Raw genomic sequence first — 22651 nt, forward strand, 5'->3', positions numbered from 1 at the left:
AGAACAGATGGGTTTATCCCCTAGTATTTATCAAATCCATCTACTACTTCCATTTCTAATCTTTTTACCCCAAATTACCTCAGCAGTTTTCTAATGGGTTTGCTCTAACCCATTATCATTGTGTCAAAGTATAATCTTGTCATCTGTTTATGTACCACCCTCCACCCAAGAGCATCTCAAGGCCATCACAATAAAGCACAAAAACTCAACATATGGCTACAGTCCCTGCCTGCTCTGGCCCTACCAAACCCTTTCGTCTCATATCCCCCAACTCTTATCCTCACTTTCCATACTGCAGCCATTGTATGCAGGATTTTGTTCTCATCCCCTTTGCCTGACTTCCTCCTACACATCTCTCAGTCCTCAGCTTAAACGTTTGCTTCTCAAGGAAGGGCTCTCACACCAGATCAGGTGTTTGACACTTTTCATTGCTCTCTCCATTTATAAAAGTCTATTTATGTGCTACATGAAAACAAGAACCTTGTCTTGTTCACAGTTTGATCCCTTTGGACCTGGCTTGTTGTAGGGCCTTTACAGGTATTTGTTGAATAAATGGATGGAGAAAAGAAAGTGATAACTTGAGGGAAAAATTTAAATTTCCAAGAAATTGAATCTTTCCTGAAACATATACATGGACACCTATACTGCCTCACTGGGTGAGATAGAAAGAAAAGGGGAAATTTTATCTTATTCCATTGGACCTACTGTTGTCTTCAGAAACCCTTGCCCACTGTGAGGCCACCCTAAAGCTTTTAGACAATAGTGGAAGGATGGAGCCTTTCTATAAGGCTTTAGAAATAAAACTTTTTAAAGAATTATTTTTGGAAAAGACCATGAGTATTCTCCTGACCAGCTGAATTACATTTTAGGTTAAGAAATTGAGAGGGAACATGAATTGCCCAGTATCACAAGATGGTGTAATGGTGTGATTCTTTCTCTATACACCATACAGTCTTCCTCACCTCCCCACTCCTTTCTTCCCTAAACTTGGACTAGAGAAAAGATTCAAACACAGAGACTCTCAGAGTCTACCTTCAACTTGGCAGGGACAAAGGAACACTTGAGTTAACCATCAGGGAGGTCAATTAAGAAGGGAAACCCTTCTTGTCACTTAGGTCCTCCGTTTTTTCATCTAGAAAATAGTAATAATACAGTGATGCTGTCAAGTCAGTCCATAGATTCAGGGAAAGTATGTATTTAGAAACTACTTGAAAATTAGTAAGTTCTGGGTGCCTGGGTGGCTCAGTGAGTTAAGCCTCTGCCTTTGGCTCAGGTCATGATCTCAGGGTCCTGGGATCGAGCCCCACATAGGGCTCTCTGCTCAGTAGGGAGCCTACTTCACCCTCTCTCTCTCTGCCTGCCTCTCTGCCTACTTGTGATCTCTCTCTGTCAAATAAATAAATAGATGAAATCTTTAAAAAAATTTAAAAATTTAAAAAAAATTAGTAAGTTCCACAAAGGGTTGATATTACAAAGCAAATACATTTACCTGAATTAGAATATCCCAGAAATAGAATGGACCACTTTCACATGGTAGATAAAAGCCTTGGGATCCAGAGTGCTTGTTTCTGATCACAGCTCTGTCATTGTGTGGCTCTGGACAAATCACTTAATCCCTTGGTGCCTCAGTTTCCTCATCTGTACACAGGGACAACAAGAGTACAAACTGCACAAGATTGTTGGAAGAATGAAATGAGTTAATATCTAAAACACTTAGGATAGCTCAGACACACAATAAATGTTAGCTATTATATTTTGTTGTTGTTGAACTCCCCATTACCAGAGGTGCCCAGGCCTAGATTTGATAGGCAACAATCAGGACTGTAACAAAGAAGATCTTGCCCTGTATAGGGAATTGGATTCTAAGGCCCTTTCCAATGCTGAAATTCAAAACGTCCACAAAAAAACAAAGAACTTTTATTGTGTTGTCTCCCACCAGGTACTTTTTCCTATCTCTACAAGGGACTTACGGGAAGTCTCTGATCTTAAAAGCTCAAAAAATCGACAAACTCCCCACAGACAAAAGAGACCTAGAAATACAGAGCTGGAGAAGCAGACGGAGGCCTGTCCCTATTCCTGGAGAGGCTCAGTGCACCCACCATCCAGTGCCACCTGTCCCAGAACAAGACTTCAGAGCCAGTAGCCCAAAGAGCTCTAGCCCTCACAAGCGGAAGTGTAAGGAGGATTGGGTGCTACATGGAGAGAAATACAGCAGAGACCATCTGAAGGATCATCCGTGCCCAGGGGACTCCTCAGTTAAACCCTCATCCAGGGAATACCCTCTTCTGGGGCCTAGCAGAACAATGGCTTCAGGAGTCTACTCAAGGGGACATATTGATGAAGACAGGCCCTTAAGCAGGGGCAGTCATCGCCGATCCCAGAGTTCAATGACCATATGAATGGCCTGCAGAAATCTGTACAAGCTCAGAAGAAGCCACCCACTTGATGGCCTAATTAACCCATGAATCTTCCTCTTCATGGAGGAACCAGGCTTGACTTCCTTGGAGAAAATGCTGGCCCCAAGGCTTTGACAAAGGACTGAAAACCAGTCAACCTCTAGCTTTCTCCTGCTGCCAGGCAGCACATCATGCCATCAAAATTTTTATAAGAAAGCTATGTTTTTAATGTATTGAGTTCTTAAATTTTTTTAGCCCAGAGACATTGCTGTGACCTTCTAGGTAAGTAGAGCCAATGGCCAACACAACAGGGCCATAATTTTCCAAGATTCCAAGAGATCTATCAACCCAGGCAATCTCTCAGGATATGGAAGGTTCTGGGCTTGTCAAGCCATCATCTCATCTTATTGTGCCAAAAGTTAAAGTTTCAGAAGAGGCCCATATTCACAGGTCGTTCATCTTGAGTGTATTGCAGGGGTAATTATGTCAAGCTTAACAACACTTTCATTCATAGAGAATTGGGTTGCTTTCTGTCTCTAAGTCAAAGAAAACATCTAAAGATTAAAACTAGATTTGACACTTCTCAGACACTTCTGAGAGTTGTAGGTCCATAGCTAGTATAAGAGGCAACAACATAAGCATACAAAAGTGAATGGGTGCACTAGAAACCCCAAGCTTTTGTAAAGGACCATATGTCCACAGTTAGTACCAGGAGAATAGGAGCAGTACTGTTTAAGCTATTTATTTATTTTTAAATGGAAGTACTCATCCTTATTCAGATATAAGACTGGTAGACTTTAATACCTCTGGACCCAGAATAAACCTGTATGATAGAGAAACTCCAAGCCCAAACAAGGACACCTCAAAGGACAGGTCCAATATTAAACTCTATCATTAAGCTTATCCCAGATTCTTACCAGCTGGAAGACACTGGCCCATGCTTCATTTATATTAGGGAGAGTCAGAGGAAGTCTCATTTCAGAGGTTAAGGGATTATGGAAACTTCTTATTCCTAGAGGTTACAAATGCCAAAATGTACAAGTGCTCAAAACAGTGTTGAAATGAAAGAATGCATGATAGAATTCCAAGAGGCTATCAAGAGAATTCAGGCCTATTATGGACAAGGATAGTATATCCCTAGTCTTTAGGATAAGTCAGACAAGGCTACTGAACCCTCTCCTCCTTAAGGTAGTACCTATATATTAAACAAAAATCCCTGTATATTAGTGATAGATGCAACACAGGTGATGAGTCTTTGAGCCTAAGAATCATAGCCACCCACAAGTTGACTTATCACTTGAGTAACTTCTCAGCAAGGATGCACAAAAATAATCTCAACAATCAAATTGGCAAATGACAGACTGAGCTCATCCTCTGAACTTCCTGTGGACAAGCCTAACTGGGGGACGTTTTAAAGCATTGTGTCCCTGGAACCAATACATGGATCTCTTTTACTGACTGTGCTACATAATGATGCCAATAATGGCTAACAGGAGAATCCTATATGCTGATTGCCAGAGAAGGAGCAGGTGAACACAGCAGGCAAAGCAGTAATGATAAGAATTGTTCCAAATGAGAGAATTGAGCCAAAACTTGGATCTTGGGGTCCCCGCTTTCCCCCATTTGATCCCTCCCCACTCCTGCAAGCCAGATTGAGAGCAATAGGCTGTTTTAGAGAAGAACAGAGGAGTGGAAGAACACTGGCCTCAGGAGATCTGGGTTTGAGTCTTCGCATCTGTACTCTTTAGGAGCCAGGAGCCTTGAAGCAAGATGCCACACCTGCAAGTTAGGTTAAAACTGCCTTACCTTCCAGGCTTGGCATAAGGATCAAGTCAAAAATATGCAGGGGACATGTAAACACTTTGAAAGTTGTAACACCCTCAATAGTAACACAGGGATTTCATTTCAGAGCTAAGGGGAAACAAGGTAATGGGAAACTTGTGAAAATGACCACTGTACCTATATGTCAAACCATACCCAACATTGTGATGTTGTGCTCTTTCTTGCATGATCAAACCATCCCAGATTGCCTGGGATTTTCCAAGTTTCAGCCCTGAGGGGCCCACATCCTAGGAAACCCCTCAATCCTGGGGCACCTGAGACAACTGGTCACCTACTCTTGCCCCTCTTTGAAACCAAACCAACTGTGACCATCCAACATGCCATCTTAAGGGAAAGGGTTATAACAACTTGTCCTATAACATTATGCTAATGATTGTACATAGTACACTTTTATACTTTTATGACCTTTTACTGATTGACTGGAAATGTGTTATCTGTTATGAGAAAAAAAAATAAACATTGTTTTCCATAATTGCCTGCAGTTCTGAGTACCCTCTCATCCATCCATCCATCCTTCTTGCATTCATTTATTCAGTAGTCTGTCCATCCATTTATCTATCCAATAAACTTCTGTTAAGCTCCTACTATATGCCTGGTGATGTGCTATGTGCTGTGAGAAATTCAGTTCCTATCTTAAAAGAAGCTCATACCTTGTCAGACAGAGTATCAGGAACATGTTTGATCTAACATGAGAGTATGACACAAACCGAAATGGCTATAAGAATTAGAAGCAGAAGCACACAGAGTCTCCTCTGTCTGAAACTCTAGGCTGGCTACTCTCCTCTTGATGGAAGGTTGACACCAACCTCCAACCCAGATTGATTCAGGTGCTTCCTTACACTCCTTTGGAAAAGATCAAGTGGGGTCCTGCTGTACACAGCACTGTGTTAGGCAGCAAGGATAAAATAGGAGAGAAAATGGGCCCATCTCCTGCCCTCAGGGGATTTACAACCTAGAAGGGAAGCTAGTAATTAAGGAAATAGATAAATGAGACTGTTGGACTCTATGAAAAGAAAGAAGAATGAAAAAGAAGGGAAGGGTGGTTCCCAGAAAAGACTTTAACCATGATAATACAGCAGGGGAGGGCTATTCCAGATGGAGAGAATTAACGGCGAAAGCCCTGAAAAGGGGGCGCCTGGGTGGCTCAGTGGGTTAAGCCTCTGCCTTTGGCTCAGGTCATGATTCCAGGGTCCTGGGATCAAGTCCCACATTGGGCTCTCTGCTCGGCAGGGAGCCTGCTTCCGCCTCTCTCTCTCTCGCCTGTCTCTCTGTCTACTTGTGATCTCTGTCAAATAAATAAATAAATAAAATCTTAAAAAAAAAAAAAAAAGCCCTGAAAAGAAAGAGTTTGGTATTCAGAAAAAGAAAAGAAAGGTCAGGATGACTAGATCCCAAATAAGAAAGAGTAAGTGCCCCACGGTAATGTTAAGAGTCACAACCATACTAGCTCACTGTGTGTTTGACACTAGACTAACGCACATCATCATGGAAACCTCACAGCAACCCTCCAAGGTAGGTAATATTATGCTCCACTATTTCAGTTAGCTCCTGCAACATACCTAACCACCACCACCACAAAATGGAGTGGACCAATACAATTACTTATGCGCTCAAGATTCCTTGTGCAATTTGAGGTGGATGGGCTGGGATCTCCCATCCTCGAGAATGTCAGCCAACATCATCATATGCCAGCAATGTCCTGGGAGTGAGAACAGAATCTACAAAGCCTCTTGAGACAGGCTCAGAACTCACATATCATCCATGTCACTACATTCTATCAAAGCAAATCACAAGGCCAGCCCAGTTTCAGGGGAGTGAGGAAAATACATTCCACCTTTAATGGGAGGATCTACAAAGAAATTTGAGGTCATTGACATCCCACCTTTAATGGGAGGATCTACAAAGAAATTTGAGGTCCACGGCATCCCATTACAAAGGGAGAAACTGAGGCAAAGACAAGGCAAATAAATATGGCACAGTCACACAATTAACAAGTGGGGAGGCAGCATTCAAGAGTCTGAAACCAGAGCCTATACTCTTAGCCACGAAGCTACACAACTGCAAGATGGGGCTGAACAGGCACGTAGGAAACAGATGACAGAGGGTCTTGTCTTCTCCACATTCTCCTGAGAAGCAAAGTAGTCCAGTATTCAGTGAGCTGGAATTCCACCCTAACTCTGTCACAGACTGGCCATGGGACCCAGGGAAAGACCACACTGTGTTCAGCTGGGTTGCACACCCAGACAAAGGCTTAAGTAAAGAAAATACTAACAGCTAAGATGAACTGGAACTCATGCCTACACTGCCCTAAAATATCTTCCCATTAGCTGTTCACCTAGCCAGAACTTTCTATTCTGCCCTGAGAGCCCCGGGAGAAATCACGTAGGAGCAAATTCTCCCATGCACTCGAAGAAGAGATAGCCCCTCCCTGCACCTCCAACCCAGGCACCATTTCACTCTTAAAGAAGGTGGGGATTGTGAGCTGGGCCAACAGGCCTTTTGAGAGCATTACAAAAGAAGTCCTGCCCATCTGAACTTTAGGATGCCCACAATGAGGATGGGGCATTGTCAGACAAGAGCTGAAACCCAGAGTCTTTTTTTTCAAAGGCGTCTGGTGCCACCTAGCATCAGCGGAGGAGCTGCTGCTTCTGACGACTCTTCCCGCAGCTAGAGCAAGGAAAACAAGATGGACGGGGAACTCAGCCAGGAGTGGGAGCCGAGATTTCAAGTCCGCTCTGCCAGTGGTGTCCACTGTGACTCTGGACAAATCCCTTCACCAGGTTTCAACCTCACGCTGAGGTTCTCTTGGCTTCCGCCAAACACTCAAGGTAGGAACTGGACTGGTTTTAACATTCTGTGGTTCTAAGAGCTATTTGTGAGGGGTTACACTGCAGAATGCCCTGGTGCAACCACAGCCTTTGGTTTACTATTTGTGCAACTGTCTGATTCTCTATCATGCATACGCACAGTGGAAAATCCCATAATGAAGGGACCCTGCAATCTTTCCTCTGCTGTGTTCCAAGTACTCAGTACATGGCAATGCTCAACAATGTTGTGACTCTGCTGTTGAAGAAACTCATTAATGGGGGCTGGTCTCAGAGGGAGTAGAGCAGGCAGGACAGAAACACTATTTGGGAAGATAATGAACCCCCCAAGCCTTTGTAAGGCCCCTGGTTGCCTTTCTCAGACCAGTAGCTTGTAAGGAGCTGCAGGACCAGGGAAGCCACCATCTCCAGCTGACGGGGGAAGCCAGAGCTAGGACATCTCTCTCCCTCACATAGGCTGTAGGCTCACTCCAGGTGCTGAGGTGTCTAAGGAGTGGGGAAGAACAGTTTTAGGCACCCATCTCCTCCATCAACACCCCTTTGTCCCCTCTGTCCTTTAAATAAAGGACCAACATGATCTCAGGGTCCTGGGATCGAGCCCCACGTCGGGCTCTCTGCTCCGCGGGAGCCTGCTTCCTCCTCTCTCTCTCTGCCTGCCTCTCTGCCTACTTGTGACCTCTCTCTCTGTCAAATAAATAAATAAATAAAAAATCTTTAAATAAAGGACCAAGTCGCGTCTCCAGTACCCTCCTTCCATGCGTATCACTGTGCCTAAGCCCCTCCTCTGTTAATATTTAAATTGCCACCGTCTGTGCCCTGACCCTCAGTCTGTCTACAGGAGAGGGCAGCCTTTCACAGGTCAAGCCTGGGGAAAGACAAGCCCAGGCCCCTCAGGAACCAATACCACCTGGGAGGGAACAGTAGCCTCAGGGCCTGTCCCCAGTGCCAGTTCAGCAAAGGGAGGCTGACTGACCGATTTTTTTAGGAAAAATGTTTTCTCTCCCGTCAGAGTCATGAGCTTTTCCTACCCCAGCTAACCTTTATCCCACAAAATTAGGTGAAAGATACCCTGCAGATATAGGTGACAAAACCCAAATAACAGGTAAGGGGATGAGCCCAGAGTTACCAGCTAATTTATAATTAGAGCTGAGACTGGAACTGGGGTTCCCGAACCAATTAGTGAAGGCTCTTTGACCACCTCATCAACCAGAGATTAACTGGCAGTCCTTTCCAGGGCTGCTTGGACACTTAAATCTCAGAATATTAATCCAAAGGAGTAAAATTTCAAAATATCAGGCTTTACGGCAGGTGAGTCAGGGTCTATTTGACCACAGAATCCTTCCAGAACTCCTCATATCACCCTGTTTGCAAAAGGGCAGCCTAGAGTTGAAGGGTAGGGTTATACCAGTAAGTCACCTCTCAGAATTCTCTTCTCCCATCTTCAGGGCCAGAAGTGACTCCTGAAACCCTCCAACTGCTGCTGCCTCTAAGTCTCTAATCCTGCCTTCAAACCTACCCAGATTTTCTGGGGGTAGGGAGAGAGAGAGAAAGATTTATAATCTTTTGCCCCTTTTTACAAAAAGAACTGTTTGAAAAGAAGCATCTATTTGCTTTCCCCATTTATAACAGACCGGAACATTAGGCAGTGAAAGTGGTCTTTCAGGAAGGGGATACAAGACCCCAGGGAAGCTTAACATTCGCTATGCCTCCAGCCAAGCACTCCTCTTTTTAAAAAGCAAGGAACCAATAAACATTGGGGTACAAATGGCCCTTCTTTTCACTACATCTGTATCTTTGGAGCATAACAAATAACATGGAGGACATGGGGAGATGGAGAGGAGAGGGAGTTGAGGGAAACTGGAAGGGGAGATGAACCATGAGAGACTATGGACTCTGAAAAACAACCAGAGGGTTATGAAGGGGTGGCAGGGGGGTGGGGGGGGGGTGGGAGGTTGAGGAACCAGGTGGTGGGTAATAGGGAGGGCACGTACTGCATGGAGCACTGGGTGTGATGCCAAAACAATGAACACTGTTATGCTGTAAATAAACAAATAAAAATTAAAAAAATAAAAAATAAATAAATAAAAAAAAAAGCAAGGAACCAGAGAAGGAATAGAAGGCCCAAAGAGGGGACATGAACTTGCCAGAGACTGAAAATCACCTCTGCTATCCTCAGCTACCCCATGAGCTGGTCCCAGGTGGCTAGAGGGTAGTAATTTAGAAGGTCGGTTCCAGGTTGAAAATGAAATTTATGGAGTACCCTTTTACCAAATGGTCCCATTGGTGCCTCTCCCAGTAGGACCTCATATCACTCTCCCGGCTCCATTTATCAGTTGGCTCAGGATAATCAGAGGATGTCTTTAGGGCATGGTCTTAATGAATATCATGACCAAATGTGAGAGCTTGGTAACATATTTTATCAGCATTTTGGGGTACTTCATCATTAAGAATAAGCAGGCATGGGAGTTCAGACAGAGTGGCAGACCAGAATGGTGGCAGGGGCAAGGGAACATAGACATCTTTTGTCAGAAGACCCTTTCTTTAGAAAGCCCTTGTTTCATCCCCTGGAAGTGATTGCCTACACATTGGGTGGCTCTTGGAACAATAGGAAAAACAGGGAATACACCTCATTTTTTTTGTTCCCTGTAAATGCCAATAAGTTTTTTTTCAATTCTGTGCCTCTATAAAATGGAACAAGGAAGCCAACTAATGTCTGATAACTTCCCCAAGTCAACAGACAAATATGTGGGTGAAAGAGGAGATTCAACTCCAAGAAGCCCAATTTTAGGGCCCAAAATATTAACAACTATACTACACTTCTATACTACAGTGAAAAGAGCCCTGACTAGATTAAGGGTTGGGATATCTGGGTTCCCAAATCTATAAATTTCTTATTATGAGACTTTTCTTCCCTTATCATTTTCCATCCTTAAAATTAGGGGGTTGGCATGGAGACTTCTAAAGCCCCAGATTATTCTGAATTCATCATTCTCACCTATAAGAACACATACTCAGTTTACTCTTAAGTGCCCTTGAAGCTTTCACTCAACCTACCAATAAGAAATCTTTTTTCAAGTAGATGAGTTGTAAACCAAAATAATCAGCTCTTGTACAGGATAATTAGAGCCACTAGCAAGTCAATTGAAGACCTGCTGACTGGCTAAGCATTAGAAAATCACAAATACATCTTGGGGATGGAGAGCAGGAAAAGTAAGCAGGTGGTAAAGAAGAAATCTGAAAGATATTAAGATAAATCCCAAAGGAAGTAAGCAAAAGCTGTGTGTTCTACTTATGCCCCAACTCCTGAATTGGGTATACACTAGGCCCCCATCACTTGATCCTGACCTGCCTTGCCAGGCTCAGAGCACCTGTTCAAGGGAAACTAATTGCTTACCATTATAAACACACTGTATACTTTCCAACTTCTGTGCCTTTGGTTGAGCCATCTCCTCTACCTAGAATGCCTGCTCAAAGCCTGAATCTCAAATTCAGCCCTCTAGAGACCACTTCTTCCATAAAGCTATCCCTAGTCACTGAACTCCCAAAGCTCTCTGTACATATCTTATGGTATTCAATACAGACACTTTTCGTTACTCAGGTCTTCCTTCCTCCCTCAATCATACTTGCTGGAATGACAGAGCCTGAAGTGACAAGTCCTAAATGATTCACCCCCGCGCTAGAACCAAGCCTTGGCGAATAATAATAGTGGACTGTCTCATAAGAACGTTCTTTCATCTACTCCTGACAGCAAACCCAGGAGGCAGAGGTAGGGAAAGACACTTCCTCTGCCTCTCCCCATGCCAAAAGTTCTCTGCCTCAGCCTCCCACTTCTTCTCTTCCCCAAAGGCAAAGACCAAAGGATGATCCAATGGTCAATGTTCCAGAAAAATCAGTAGTTCTTGAGGGCCAAATCTTAAAACAGCTTCAGACACATTCTGGGCTCTCCTGTCTCTCTTCCATTTCCTCTTTCCATGAGGTCAAACAGTACAATTAGGCTAAGTATCGCTTCACAGGGAAAACCAACCTTTCCTTTGCTCCCTTATCCATCTTCTACTTTGGGCTGTTGGGATCACAGTTATAAATAAGTTATTTTTGTTTCCATTTTGCTAATGTTTCTGGTAGTACTAGTATGAGGAGAAGGAAGTAGAGCACTGGGAAAGTGAAGGCCCACCAAGGGGAGATTAAGTGATTATCCATGTGGGTTGCAGACATTCCTGTATTCTAGGTCTATGATGACACCAAAATACCATCAAAATTTCAATTGGTATTTTTAATTTCCATTTTACAGGTAAGCAAACTGAGACTCAGAAAATTTGGGTAGCTTATACAAAGATGCGCTATTTTTTAAGCAGGCTCTATACCCAGCATGGAGCCTAACATGGGGCTTGAACTCAGGACCCCAGGATCAAGCCCTAAGCTGAGATCAAGAATCAGATGAGCCACAAGGCTTCCCCCCCAAAAATGCATTATTTTCAATAATGATGGGCATCAATAATGCATTAATAAGAGCCAGAAAAGAAGCAGAAAAGTTATTCCAAACCCAGACCAGATTCCCAGCCCACTGTAATTAGCAACAAGGGCAGCCTGGTCTTTGGTAAACAGCACATCCTGTAATTTTCCACAGTTCTATCTCCCAGACTCTCTCAAGGTCCTAGTTTGTACCTCTAGGTATTTAAGCTTTCCAGCCTCCTTTCCTCCCAGTTTTCCATGGGAATACCCTCCAAACACACATAGAGCCTGGAAGAAGGATTGGCATCCTGAAAGCCATGAGACATTGGCCTAGCTCTAATTACAGCTCGAAAGGCCTGTGCTGTGCCTAGCAGACAAACCACACCAGAAGCACATTAATTTTCTGCCCCAGCTGGCTCCCACCTTGGGAAGGGTTACATAGCCATGCTCAAAGGGGTTCTGCCTGAACCCCTGATGTGGGAGAGATGCACCCATCCCTGCCTCTCTTCTTATTTTTAATTAGAAGTTCCATTAAAACCACTACAGCAATAAGGCACACACCAGGCAACATACTTCAGGACAATTAGCACACTCCTCGGGGGGCTAAAATGGCCTCAGCCTTGGTCTGGGCAACATAATTGCACCAAAACATACAGCCTACTAGGAGGATCCCATTTTAAGTGGAAAGAAACAATTAGTCACACAATCTATCAGGCAGTTAGATCTGTAGGAAATTATTCAATGTGAATAATTTAAAAGTTTTCCAGGGGTTGAGATATATGGAAATTATTACTTGCCTATGGCTTGGTACATCCATAAGCAAAACACTATCCCCACCCACACTCACCCCATACTATTAATGCTCTATGTCTTTGTGTGTAGATGCCTACCACATAGAGTCTAGTTGTAATTATGTGTCTGGATCACTGTAGACAGTATTTTATTCCTAAAACGTGGGAAATAATCAGTGGGTCAGAGGGGTTATGGAAACCCCATCTACCTCACTGCCACTTTCTGAATCCCCAAGCCACTAATTAAAACCTGCCCCTAAGATAGCTCTTGGCCAAGTCATCCTGGTGATTCTGAGAAGTAAATAAAAAGAGCAAATTAGAAGGCCAGAAAGACCTCTCTGAACACCAGGAAAGCTGCAGAAAATCACCCGAGGCTCCCTGGACTCTGTTTGAAGCCACACGCCCAGATTCCACATGCAGAAGCATCTCGCCTGCATTTGCTCACCCTTCTTTAACACTCATTGCTGAACCATTGTACCTTCTGCAGACCCGCAGTGCCGCTCTAATTAATATTCAAGTGCCACTGCACACTCAAAGCCTGTTCTTTCAGCCGTTTCCAATCCAATTCAGACCAAAGTAATCTTTGCCCTTGCATTTTGGTTCAAGCAGCAGCGATTGTTAGGACGGCAGATAATGGTTTATTAGCATCCACCGAACAGCAATGGAGCCCGGCATGGTAGCGGTCATCACTAGGTTTCTGAAACTAAACTAGGTCTCACACACTAAAATTAACAAGCCAGCAGGACACAAATACTGGAGCAGGAATAAGGCCATTTCAGGCAGGATTATTAACTGTACTTTTTCATATAAGACTATACACGGAGTAGGAGGTTGTGAGGCTTCCAATAAAGGATGTGGTCCAGCTAATAAGAGGCAGCCACTGTTTGACCACTAACTTTAGACTCTCCACAATCACCTTCAAATCTCATTCTTTGTGGATCAAAGCAACTGCTACAGTGTAAGGAGGTCTTGATTCAAATCCTAGACTAAACCACTGCATGACCTTGTGCAAATTCTTTCCCTCTCAGGAACTCACCCCCTTATGCTTAAAATGAGAGTTTAAAAAGGATCAGGGGTGGCCATTACCCTTCATAATCATTTCTGGAGAACACAGAGATAGGCAAAAGTTAACTGTGGTGAACATTTTTTTTTAAGATTTATTTATTTATTTATTTGACAGACAGAGATCACAAGTGGGCAGAGAGGCAGACAGAGAGAGAGAGGAGGAAGCAGGCTCCCCGCAGAGCAGAGTGCCTGATGTGGGGCTCGATCCCAGAACCCTGAGATCATGACCCAAGCTGAAGGCAGAGGCTTTAACCCACTGAGCCACCGAGGCACCCCTGCGGTGAACATTTTAATTAAGAGGATCAGTCCTATAGAAACAAGATGGCAGAGGAGTAGCAGACTGAAATGACATCAGGTCCCAAGAGTTCAGCTAGATGGTTATCAAACCATTCCAAACACCTACAAACTCAACAGGAGATACAAGAAGAGGAGCAATTCTAGGAACAGAAAATAGACCACTTTCAGGAAGGTAGGACATGCAGAGAGATGAATCCAAAGCAACAGGAAGCTAGACTATGGGGGGAGGGGCCAGCTCCTGGCAAGCAGTGGAGCACTGGAGCACAAAATCAGAACTTTTAGAAATCTGCTCCACTGAGTGACATCACTCCAGAGGCTAAGCAGGGGCGGAGCCCTTGTGAGGACAGTGTGGTCTCAGGTCCCGCATGTCACAGAAAGACCAGGGGTGTCTGAGTGTGGCAGAACTCCCAGGTATCAGAGCAGGGAATCTAACCACAGAGACAGAGCCGAGGAGTGAGCTCTCAGATCCATGATCCTTTAGTCTTGCAAAGTTAAATTTTTTTCCTTATTCTATCTTTTTTAACTTTTCCTCTTTCCTCTTTTAATTTTTTTTAAATACTTTATCTTAACAATACTTTTTTTTAAATCTTTTTAAATCTTCATTGTTATAGTCATATTTTATCCCTTCATTGTATTTAACCCTACTTTTTGTATACATATAGGGTTTTTTTTTCCTTTAAAATTTTGGGATACAATTTCTTCTAATAGATCAAAATATACACTAAATCTAGCACATGGCTTTGTTCTACTCTCCAGCCTGATCACATTCTTTTTTTTTTCTTTTCCCAACCAACTTATCAATTCTTTTAGAATTTTAATTTTCATCTTTACAGTCATATTCCATCCCTTCATCATCTTTACCTATATGTATTTTTTCTTTCTTTAAAATTTGGGGAGGTATGGGGCGCCTGGGTGGCTCAGTGGGTTAAGCCTCTGCCTTCGGCTCAGGTCATGATCTCAGGGCCCTGGGATTGAGCCCCACATCGGGCTCTCTGCTCAGCAGGTAGCCTGCTTCCTCCTCTCTCTCTGCCTGCCTCTCTGCCTACTTGTGATCTCTGTCTGTCAAATAAATAAATAAAATCTTTAAAAAAAATAAATAAAAAAATAAAATAAAATTTGGGGAGGTAGTTTCTTATAAGAGATCAGAATACACCCAAAATCAAAGTGGGTGGCTCTCTTCTATTCACCAGTCTAATATATATATATATAAATTTTCCCCCTTTCTTCTCTCGCCAGTTTAGGGTCTCTTCTGATTTGGTTAGCACATATTTTTCCAGCGTCTTTGCCACACTTTTAGTATTATATTCTCTCATTCATATATTCTTATCTGGATAAAATGACAAGGCAGAAAAACTCACCACAATAAATAAATAAATAAATAAATAACAAGAGGCAGTACTGACGGTTAGGGACCCAATCAACACAGACATTAGTAATATGTCAGAACTAGAGTTCAGAATGACAATTATCAAGGTGATACTCAGGCTCGAAAAAGGCATGGAAGATATTAGAGAAACCCTTCCTGGAGAAATAAAAGAACTAAAATCTAACAAGTTGAAGTCAAAAAAGCTATTCATAAGGTCCAATCAAAAATGGAGGCTCTTATTACTAGGATAAATGAGGCAGAAGAGAGAATTAGTGATATAGAAGACCAAATGATGGAGAAAAACGAACCTGAGCAAAAGAGAGACAAACAACTACTGGATCACAGATAAGTGATACCATAAGACGAAACAATATTAGTATAATTGGGATCCCAGAAGAAGAAGAAAGAGAGAGAGGGGCAGAAGGTATATTGAAGCCAATTATAGTAGAGAATTTCCCTAATATAGCAAGGGAACAAGCATCAAAATCCAGGAGGCACAGAGAATCCCCCTCAAAAATCAATAAAAACAGGTCCACACCCCATCATCTAAGAGTAAAACTTACAAGCCTTAGTGACAAAGAGAAAATCCTGAAAGTAGCTTGAGACAAGAGGTCTGTAACATACATAGAAATATTAGATTGGCAGCAGACTTATCCACAGAGACCAAGCACACCAGAAAAACTGGCATGATATATTCAGAGCACTAAGTGAAAAAAATATTCAGCCAAGAATACTACACCCAACTATTCTGTCATTGAAAACAGGAGAGATAAAAAGCTTCCAGGACAAACAAAAATTAAAAGAATTTGCAAACACCAAACCAACCTTACAGGAAGTATTGAAAGGGGTCCACTAGGCAAAGAGGGAGCCTAAAAGTAACAGACCGGAAAGGAACAGAGAAAATATGCAGTAACGGTCACCTTACAGGCAATACAATGGCACTAAATTCATATCTTTCAATAGTTACCCTGAATATAAATGGGCTAAATGCCCTAATCAAATGACACAGGTTTTCAGAACGGCGAAAAAAACAAGACCCATCAATATGCTATCTACAAGAAACTCATTTTAGAACCAAAGACACCTCCAGATTTAAACTGGGGAGGGGGGAGATATACCATGCTAATAGACATCTAAAGAAAGTTGGGGTACAAATCCTTTTATCTAATAAATTAGATTTTAAGCCAAAGACTATAATAAGGGATCAGGAAGGACATTATATCATACTTAAAGGGTCTGTCCAACAAGAATATCTAACAATATTAAATATCTATGCCTCTTACATGGGAGCAGCCAATTATATAAGCCAATTAATAAAAAAAAATCAAAGAAACACATCAACAATAATACAATAATAGTAGAGGACTTTAACACCCCCCTGCCTGAAATGGACAGATCATCCAAGCAAAAGATCAACAAGGAAATAAAGGCCTTAAATGACACACTGGACCAGATGGACATCACAGATATATTCAGAACATTCCAACCAAACCAACAGAATAATCATTCTTCTCTAGTGCACATGGAACATACTCCAGAACAGATCATTTCCTGAGTCACAAATCACATCTCACCTGGTACCAAAAGATAGGGATCATTCCCTGCAGATTTTCAGACCACAATTCTCTGAAGCTAGAACTCAATCACAGGAGGAAAGTTGGAAAGAACTCAAATACAGGGAGGCTAAAGAGCATCCTACTAAAGAACGAATGGGTAACCAGGAAATTAAAGAAGAATTTTAAAAAATTCATGGAAACAAATGAAAATGAAAAAACAACTGTTCAAAATCTGTGGGACACAGCAAAGGCGGTCCTGAGAAAGAAGTACATAGCAATGCAAGCCTTTCTCAAGAAACAAGAAAGGTCTCAAGTATACAACCTAACCCTACACCTAAAGGAGCTGGTGAAAGAACAGCAAAGAAATCCTAAACTCAGCAGAAAAAGATAAATAAGAAAGATCAGAGCAGAATTCAAGGAAATAGAAGCCAAAATCACAGTAGACCAAATCAACAAAACAAGGAGCTGGTTCTTTGAAAGAATTAATAAGATTGATAGACCCCTGGCCAGACTTATGAAAAAGAAAAGAGAAAGGGCCCAAATTAATAAAATCATGAATGAAAAAGGAGAGATCACAACCAACACCAAGGGAATACGAACAATTATAAGAACATATTATGAGCAACTATATACCATCAAATTTGTCTATCTGGAAAAAATGGATGCATTCCTAGAGACATATAAACTACCAAAACTGAACCAGGAAGAAATGGGAAACCTGAACAGACCCATAACCAGTAAGGAAATTGAAGCAGTTATCAAAAAATCTCCCAAAAAGGGGCTCCTGGGTGGCTCAGTGGGTTGGGCCTCTGCCTTCGGCTCGGGTCATGATCTCGGGGTCCTGGGATCGAGCCCCACATCGGGTTCTCTGCGCGGTGGGGGGCTTGCTTCCCCCTCTCTCTTTGCCTGCCTCTTTGCCTACTTGTGATCTTTCTCTCTGTCAAATAAATGAATAAAATCTTAAAAAAAAAAAACAACTCCCAAAAAACAAGAGCCCAGGCCAGACAGCTTACCAGGGGACTTCCATCAAACATTTAAAGAAGAATTAATACCTACTCTTCTAAAACTGTTCCAAAAAATAGAAAGGAAGGAAAACTTTCAAACTCATTTTATGAGGCCAGCATGACTTTGATCCCAAAACCAGACAAAAACCCCATTAAAAAGGAAAATTACAGACCAACATCCTTGATGAACACAGATATGAAAATTCTCACCAAAATACTAGCCAATAGGATCCAATAGTACATTAAAAGGATTATTCATCAGGACCAAGTGGGATATATTCCTAGGCTACAAGGTTGGTTCAACATCCACAAGTCAATCAATATGATACATTAAAAAAGAAAGAACAAGAACCATATGATGCTCTCAATAGATGCTGAAAAAGCATTTGACAAAGTACAGCATCCTTTCTTGATCAAAACTCTTCAAAGTGTAGGGATAGAGAGTACATTCCTCAATATCATCAAAGCCATCTATGAAAAATCCACAGCGAATATCATTCTCAATGGAGAAAAACTAAGAGCTTTTCTGCTTAGGTCAGGAACACGGCAGGGATGTCCATTATCACCACTGCTATCCAACATAGTACTAGAAGTCCTAGCCTCAGCAATCAGACAATGAAAAGAAATTAAAGGCATCCAAATAAGCAAAGAAGAAGTCAAACTATCACTCTTCGCAGATGATATGATACTTTATGTGGAAAACCCAAAAGGTTCCACTCCAAATCTGCTAGAACTTATACAGGAATTCAGTAAAGTGTCAGGATATAAAATGAAAGCAAAGAAGTCAGTTGCATTTCTTCACACCAACAACAAGACAGAAGAAAGAGAAATTAAGGAATCAATCCCATTTACAACTGCACCCAAAACCATAAGATACCTAGGAATAAACCTGACCATATAGGCAAAGAATCTGTACTCAAAAAACTATAAAGTACTCATGAAAGAAATTGAGGAAGACACAAAGAAATGGAAAAAGTTTCCATGCTCATGGATTGAAAGAACAAATATTGTGAAAATGTCTATGCTACCTAAAGCAATCTACACGTTTAATGCAATCCCTATCAAAATACCATCTTTTTGGATAAGGAAGATGTGGTCCATATACACAATGGAGTATTATGCCTCCATCAGAAAGGACGAATACCCAACTTTTGTAGCAACATGGATGGGACTGGAAGAAATTATGCTGAGCGAAATAAGTCAAGCAGAGAGAGTCAAGTATCATATGGTCTCACTTATTTGTGGAGCATAACAAATAACATGGAGGACATGGGGAGATGGAGAGGAGAGGGAGTTGAGGGAAACTGGAAGGGGAGATGAACCATGAGAGACTATGGACTCTGAAAAACAACCAGAGGGTTATGAAGGGGCGGCAGGGGGGTGGGGGAGGGGGTGGGAGGTTGAGGAACCAGGTGGTGGGTAATAGGGAGGGCACGTACTGCATGGAGCACTGGGTGTGATGCCAAAACAATGAACACTGTTATGCTGTAAATAAACAAATAAAAATAAATATAAAAAAAATACCATCTTTTTTTCCCAAAGAAGTGGAACAAATAATCCTAAAATTTATATGGAACCAGAAAAGACCTTGAATAGCCAGAGGAATGTTGAAAAAGAAAGCCAAAGTTGGTGGCATCACAATTCCATACTTCAAGATTTATTACAAAGCTGTCATCATCAAGACAGTATGGTACTGGCACAAAAACAGACACGGATCAGTGGAACAGAATAGAGTCCAGAAACAGAACCTCAACTCTATGTTCAACTAATCTTTGACGAATCAGGAAAGAATGTCCAATGGAAAAAAGACAGTATCTTCAACAAATGGTGTTGGGAAAAGCCACATGCAGAAAAATGAAACTGGACCATTTCCTTACATCACACACAAAAATAGATTCCAAATGGGTGAAAGACTTCAATGTGAGACAGGAATCCTTCAAAATCCTTGAGGAGAACACAGGCAGCAACCTCTTCGACCTCAGCTGCAGCAACCTCTTCGACCTCAGCCACAGCAACTTCTTCCTAGGAACATTGCCAAAGGCAAGGGAAGCAAAGGCAAAAATGAACTATTGGAACTTCATCAAGATCAAAACCTTTTGCACAGCAAAGGAAACAGTTAACAAAACCAAAAGACAACTGACAGAATGGGAGAAGATATTTGCAAATGACATATCAGATAAAGGGCTAGTATCCAAAATCTATAAAGAACTTATCAAACTCAACACCCAAAGAACAAATAATCCAATCAAGAAATGGGCAGAAGACATGAACAGACATTTCTGCAAAGAAGACATCCAGATGGCCAACAGACACATGAAAAAGTGCTCCATATCACTCGGTATCAGGGAAATATAAATCAAAACCACAATGAGATATCACCTCACACCAGTACGAATGGCTAAAAATAACAAGTTAGGAAACAACAGATGCTGGTGAGGATGCGGAGAAAAGGGAACCCTTCTATACTGTTGGTTGGAATGGAAGCTGGTGCAGCCACTCTGGAAAATAGTATGGAGGTTCCTCAAAAAGTTGAAAATAGAGCTATCCTACAACCCAACAATTGCACTACTGTGTATTTACCCTAAAGATACAAATGTAGTGATCCGAAGGGGTACATGCACCCGAATGTTTATAGCAGCAATGTCCACAATAGCCAAATTATGAAAAGAACATAGATGTCCATCAAGAGATGAATGGATAAAGAAGATTTGGTGTATATATATACAATGGAATACTATGCAGCCATCAAAAGAAATGAAATCTTGCAATTTGCAATAACATGGATGGAATGAGAGGGTATTATGTTGAGCAAAATGAGTCAATCAGAGAAAGAAAATTATCATATGATCTCCCTGATATGAGGAAGTTGAGAGGCAAAGTAGGAGTTTGGGGAGTAGGGAAGGAAAAAATGAAACAAGATGGGATGGGGAGGGAGACAAACCATAAGAGACTCTTAATCTCAAAAAACAAACAGTGTTGCCAGGAGGAGTGGGGGGGGGGGGCGCGGAAGAGGGTGGTTGGGTTATGGGCATTGGGGAAGGTATGTGCTATGGTGAGTGCTGTTAAGTGTGTAAACCTGGCGATTCACAAACCTATACCCCTGGGGCTAATAATACATTATATGTTAATAAATAATAAAAAAAATTTTTTAATAAAAATAAAGGGGTGCCTGGGTGGCTCAGTGGGTTAAAGCCTCTGCCTTCAGCTCAGGTCATGGTCTCAGGGTCCTGGGATCGGGCCCCACATCAGGCTCTCTGCTCAGGGGGGAGCCTGCTTCCCCTTCTCTCTCTCTGCCTACTTCTCTGCCTACTTGTGCTCTCTCTCTGTCAAAATAAAAAAAAAATAAATAAATAAAAAATAAAATAAATAAAAATAAAAATAAATGTTGTTGAGGAAGCAGGAATTATGAGACTTACTTAAAAGTTTCAGTCTACCCAGATTCTTCAACTTAGCGGTATAAGACCAATTCTCAGCATGGGGACAAAGCAGAGTGAGAAATCAGGTGTCTCCCCAAATCTTTTCTGGCTCCAGCACCCTCAAAAGCCCTACGGCTTCTATAACAATTTCTAGGCCTGAAAGAGTAAGAAGAGGGGATGTTTTTACATAATGAAACCCAACACAGAGAAGACAGTCTTATAAGAGCAGAGATGTTTCAGTTGAATAAAAAGCCCATACAGTGGGAAACAGAAAATAACCACCTCATCTGCTCTCTTTCCTCCCTCCCATCTCTTGCTGCTGCCCTACACTGACGGAAATCTGCCAGAAGCTGAAGGGCAAGGGAACTCATTGCTATAAACTAGTAGTTCTTACACTTTTAGGTCAGGATCATCAGAGGACTGTTGAAACAAATATTCCCAGGCCCTATCCCCAAGTTTTCTGACTCACTTGATGTTGGGTGGGACCAGAAGACCACCAATAATGCAGGAAAGATGTGGATCTCAGGACACACAGTGAGAATAGCTGCCATAGACTTTACTATACCAGCCAGCCTCCGCGATACAGAGCAGGGTGGAAGGGGTGGAATGTTGATCCAGAAGGGCACACATGCATCTATTGAATCTATACCATTAGACCATGGGACAGCAAACTTTTTCCATAAAGAACCAGATGGTAAGTATTTTAGCTTTTACAGGCCATACAGTTGCTACTACTTAACTCTGCCATCATAGCACCAAAAAAATAAAGCTCACAGACAACACATAAATGAACATTTTCTTTTATTTTCCAATAAAAATTTACTTTCATTCTTTACTTATAAAATTTTATTTCCTGAAAATTCATTTAAGTCTTACCCACCTCTATCTCCTTGATGTTCAGAAAACACCACAACAGTCATTCCCTGAGTGTCCACGTATAAATGCCGGGAACATTACGTGCATTGTATCTTTGTTTTTAAGAAACCTAGATTTAATCTACCCAGTTAAGAACACCACTTGGGTAGCTCTCACTTCATTTAAGCCAATTTCTCATCTCCACTGTGTGTGGGGAACTGTGCTGGTTGCTCAAGATCCAGAAGTAAATAAGACATCCACAGTCCCTATTTTGGGGGTTAACTGGCTAATGAGATGTTGGTTAAGGTTTTCTGGATACAAGCAACAGATCTGAGCCTAAGTAAATTAGATAAAAAGAAAAGTGTTGGAAGAATACTGGAATGCCAAGAGGCTTGAGACACAAACAGGTCAGCTATTCTTCTGGAAAGCTGGAACCCAGAACGGTTCCCACAAGAGTTGCCAAGACCCAAGACCCACTTCTGGCTTCTCTTAAACTCTCTCTGGGCTGGGGACCTGGCTTAAGTAGTTTTAAAATTTCTCCTGATGATTCTGATTTGTAAACATGGTTGATAACTACTTCTTTGGTCTCTTCAGAAGAATGGTTTCCCTCTTTTGTCATTCTGAATTTTAGTAGATTGTGGACTCCTGATGGAGTTAGAATAAATGTTCATAAATCTACCCAAATTCCCCAACTCCCCACCAAGTTTAACAGGTGGACAACAACATGCTCCATCTTTATAGCACCTTTCCAAAGCATCCTCAGGTTTTATCTTTAATGAGCCCTATGAA

At 41.9% G+C, this 22651-nt stretch overlaps 1 protein-coding gene across 4 annotated transcripts in view; it reads left to right on the forward strand.

The window, feature by feature from the left end:
- ATP10B (ATPase phospholipid transporting 10B (putative)) overlaps nucleotides 1-4823 on the forward strand; it is a 100306-nt gene extending 95483 nt beyond the window's left edge. For 3 of the 4 annotated variants that reach the window (XM_045999267.1, XM_045999268.1, XM_045999270.1), the window contains one exon: nucleotides 1940-4823. In XM_045999267.1, coding sequence (XP_045855223.1) covers nucleotides 1940-2399 — 460 coding nt within the window. In that variant the 3' untranslated portion in view covers nucleotides 2400-4823. The remainder of the gene's footprint in view (nucleotides 1-1939) is intronic. The other variant, XM_045999269.1, reaches the window with a different exon arrangement.
- The last annotated feature ends 17828 nt before the right edge of the window (nucleotides 4824-22651 follow it).

Source organism: Meles meles, chromosome 3 (assembly GCF_922984935.1).
Source record: "Meles meles chromosome 3, mMelMel3.1 paternal haplotype, whole genome shotgun sequence".
In the NCBI taxonomy this organism is placed as follows: domain Eukaryota; kingdom Metazoa; phylum Chordata; class Mammalia; order Carnivora; family Mustelidae; genus Meles; species Meles meles.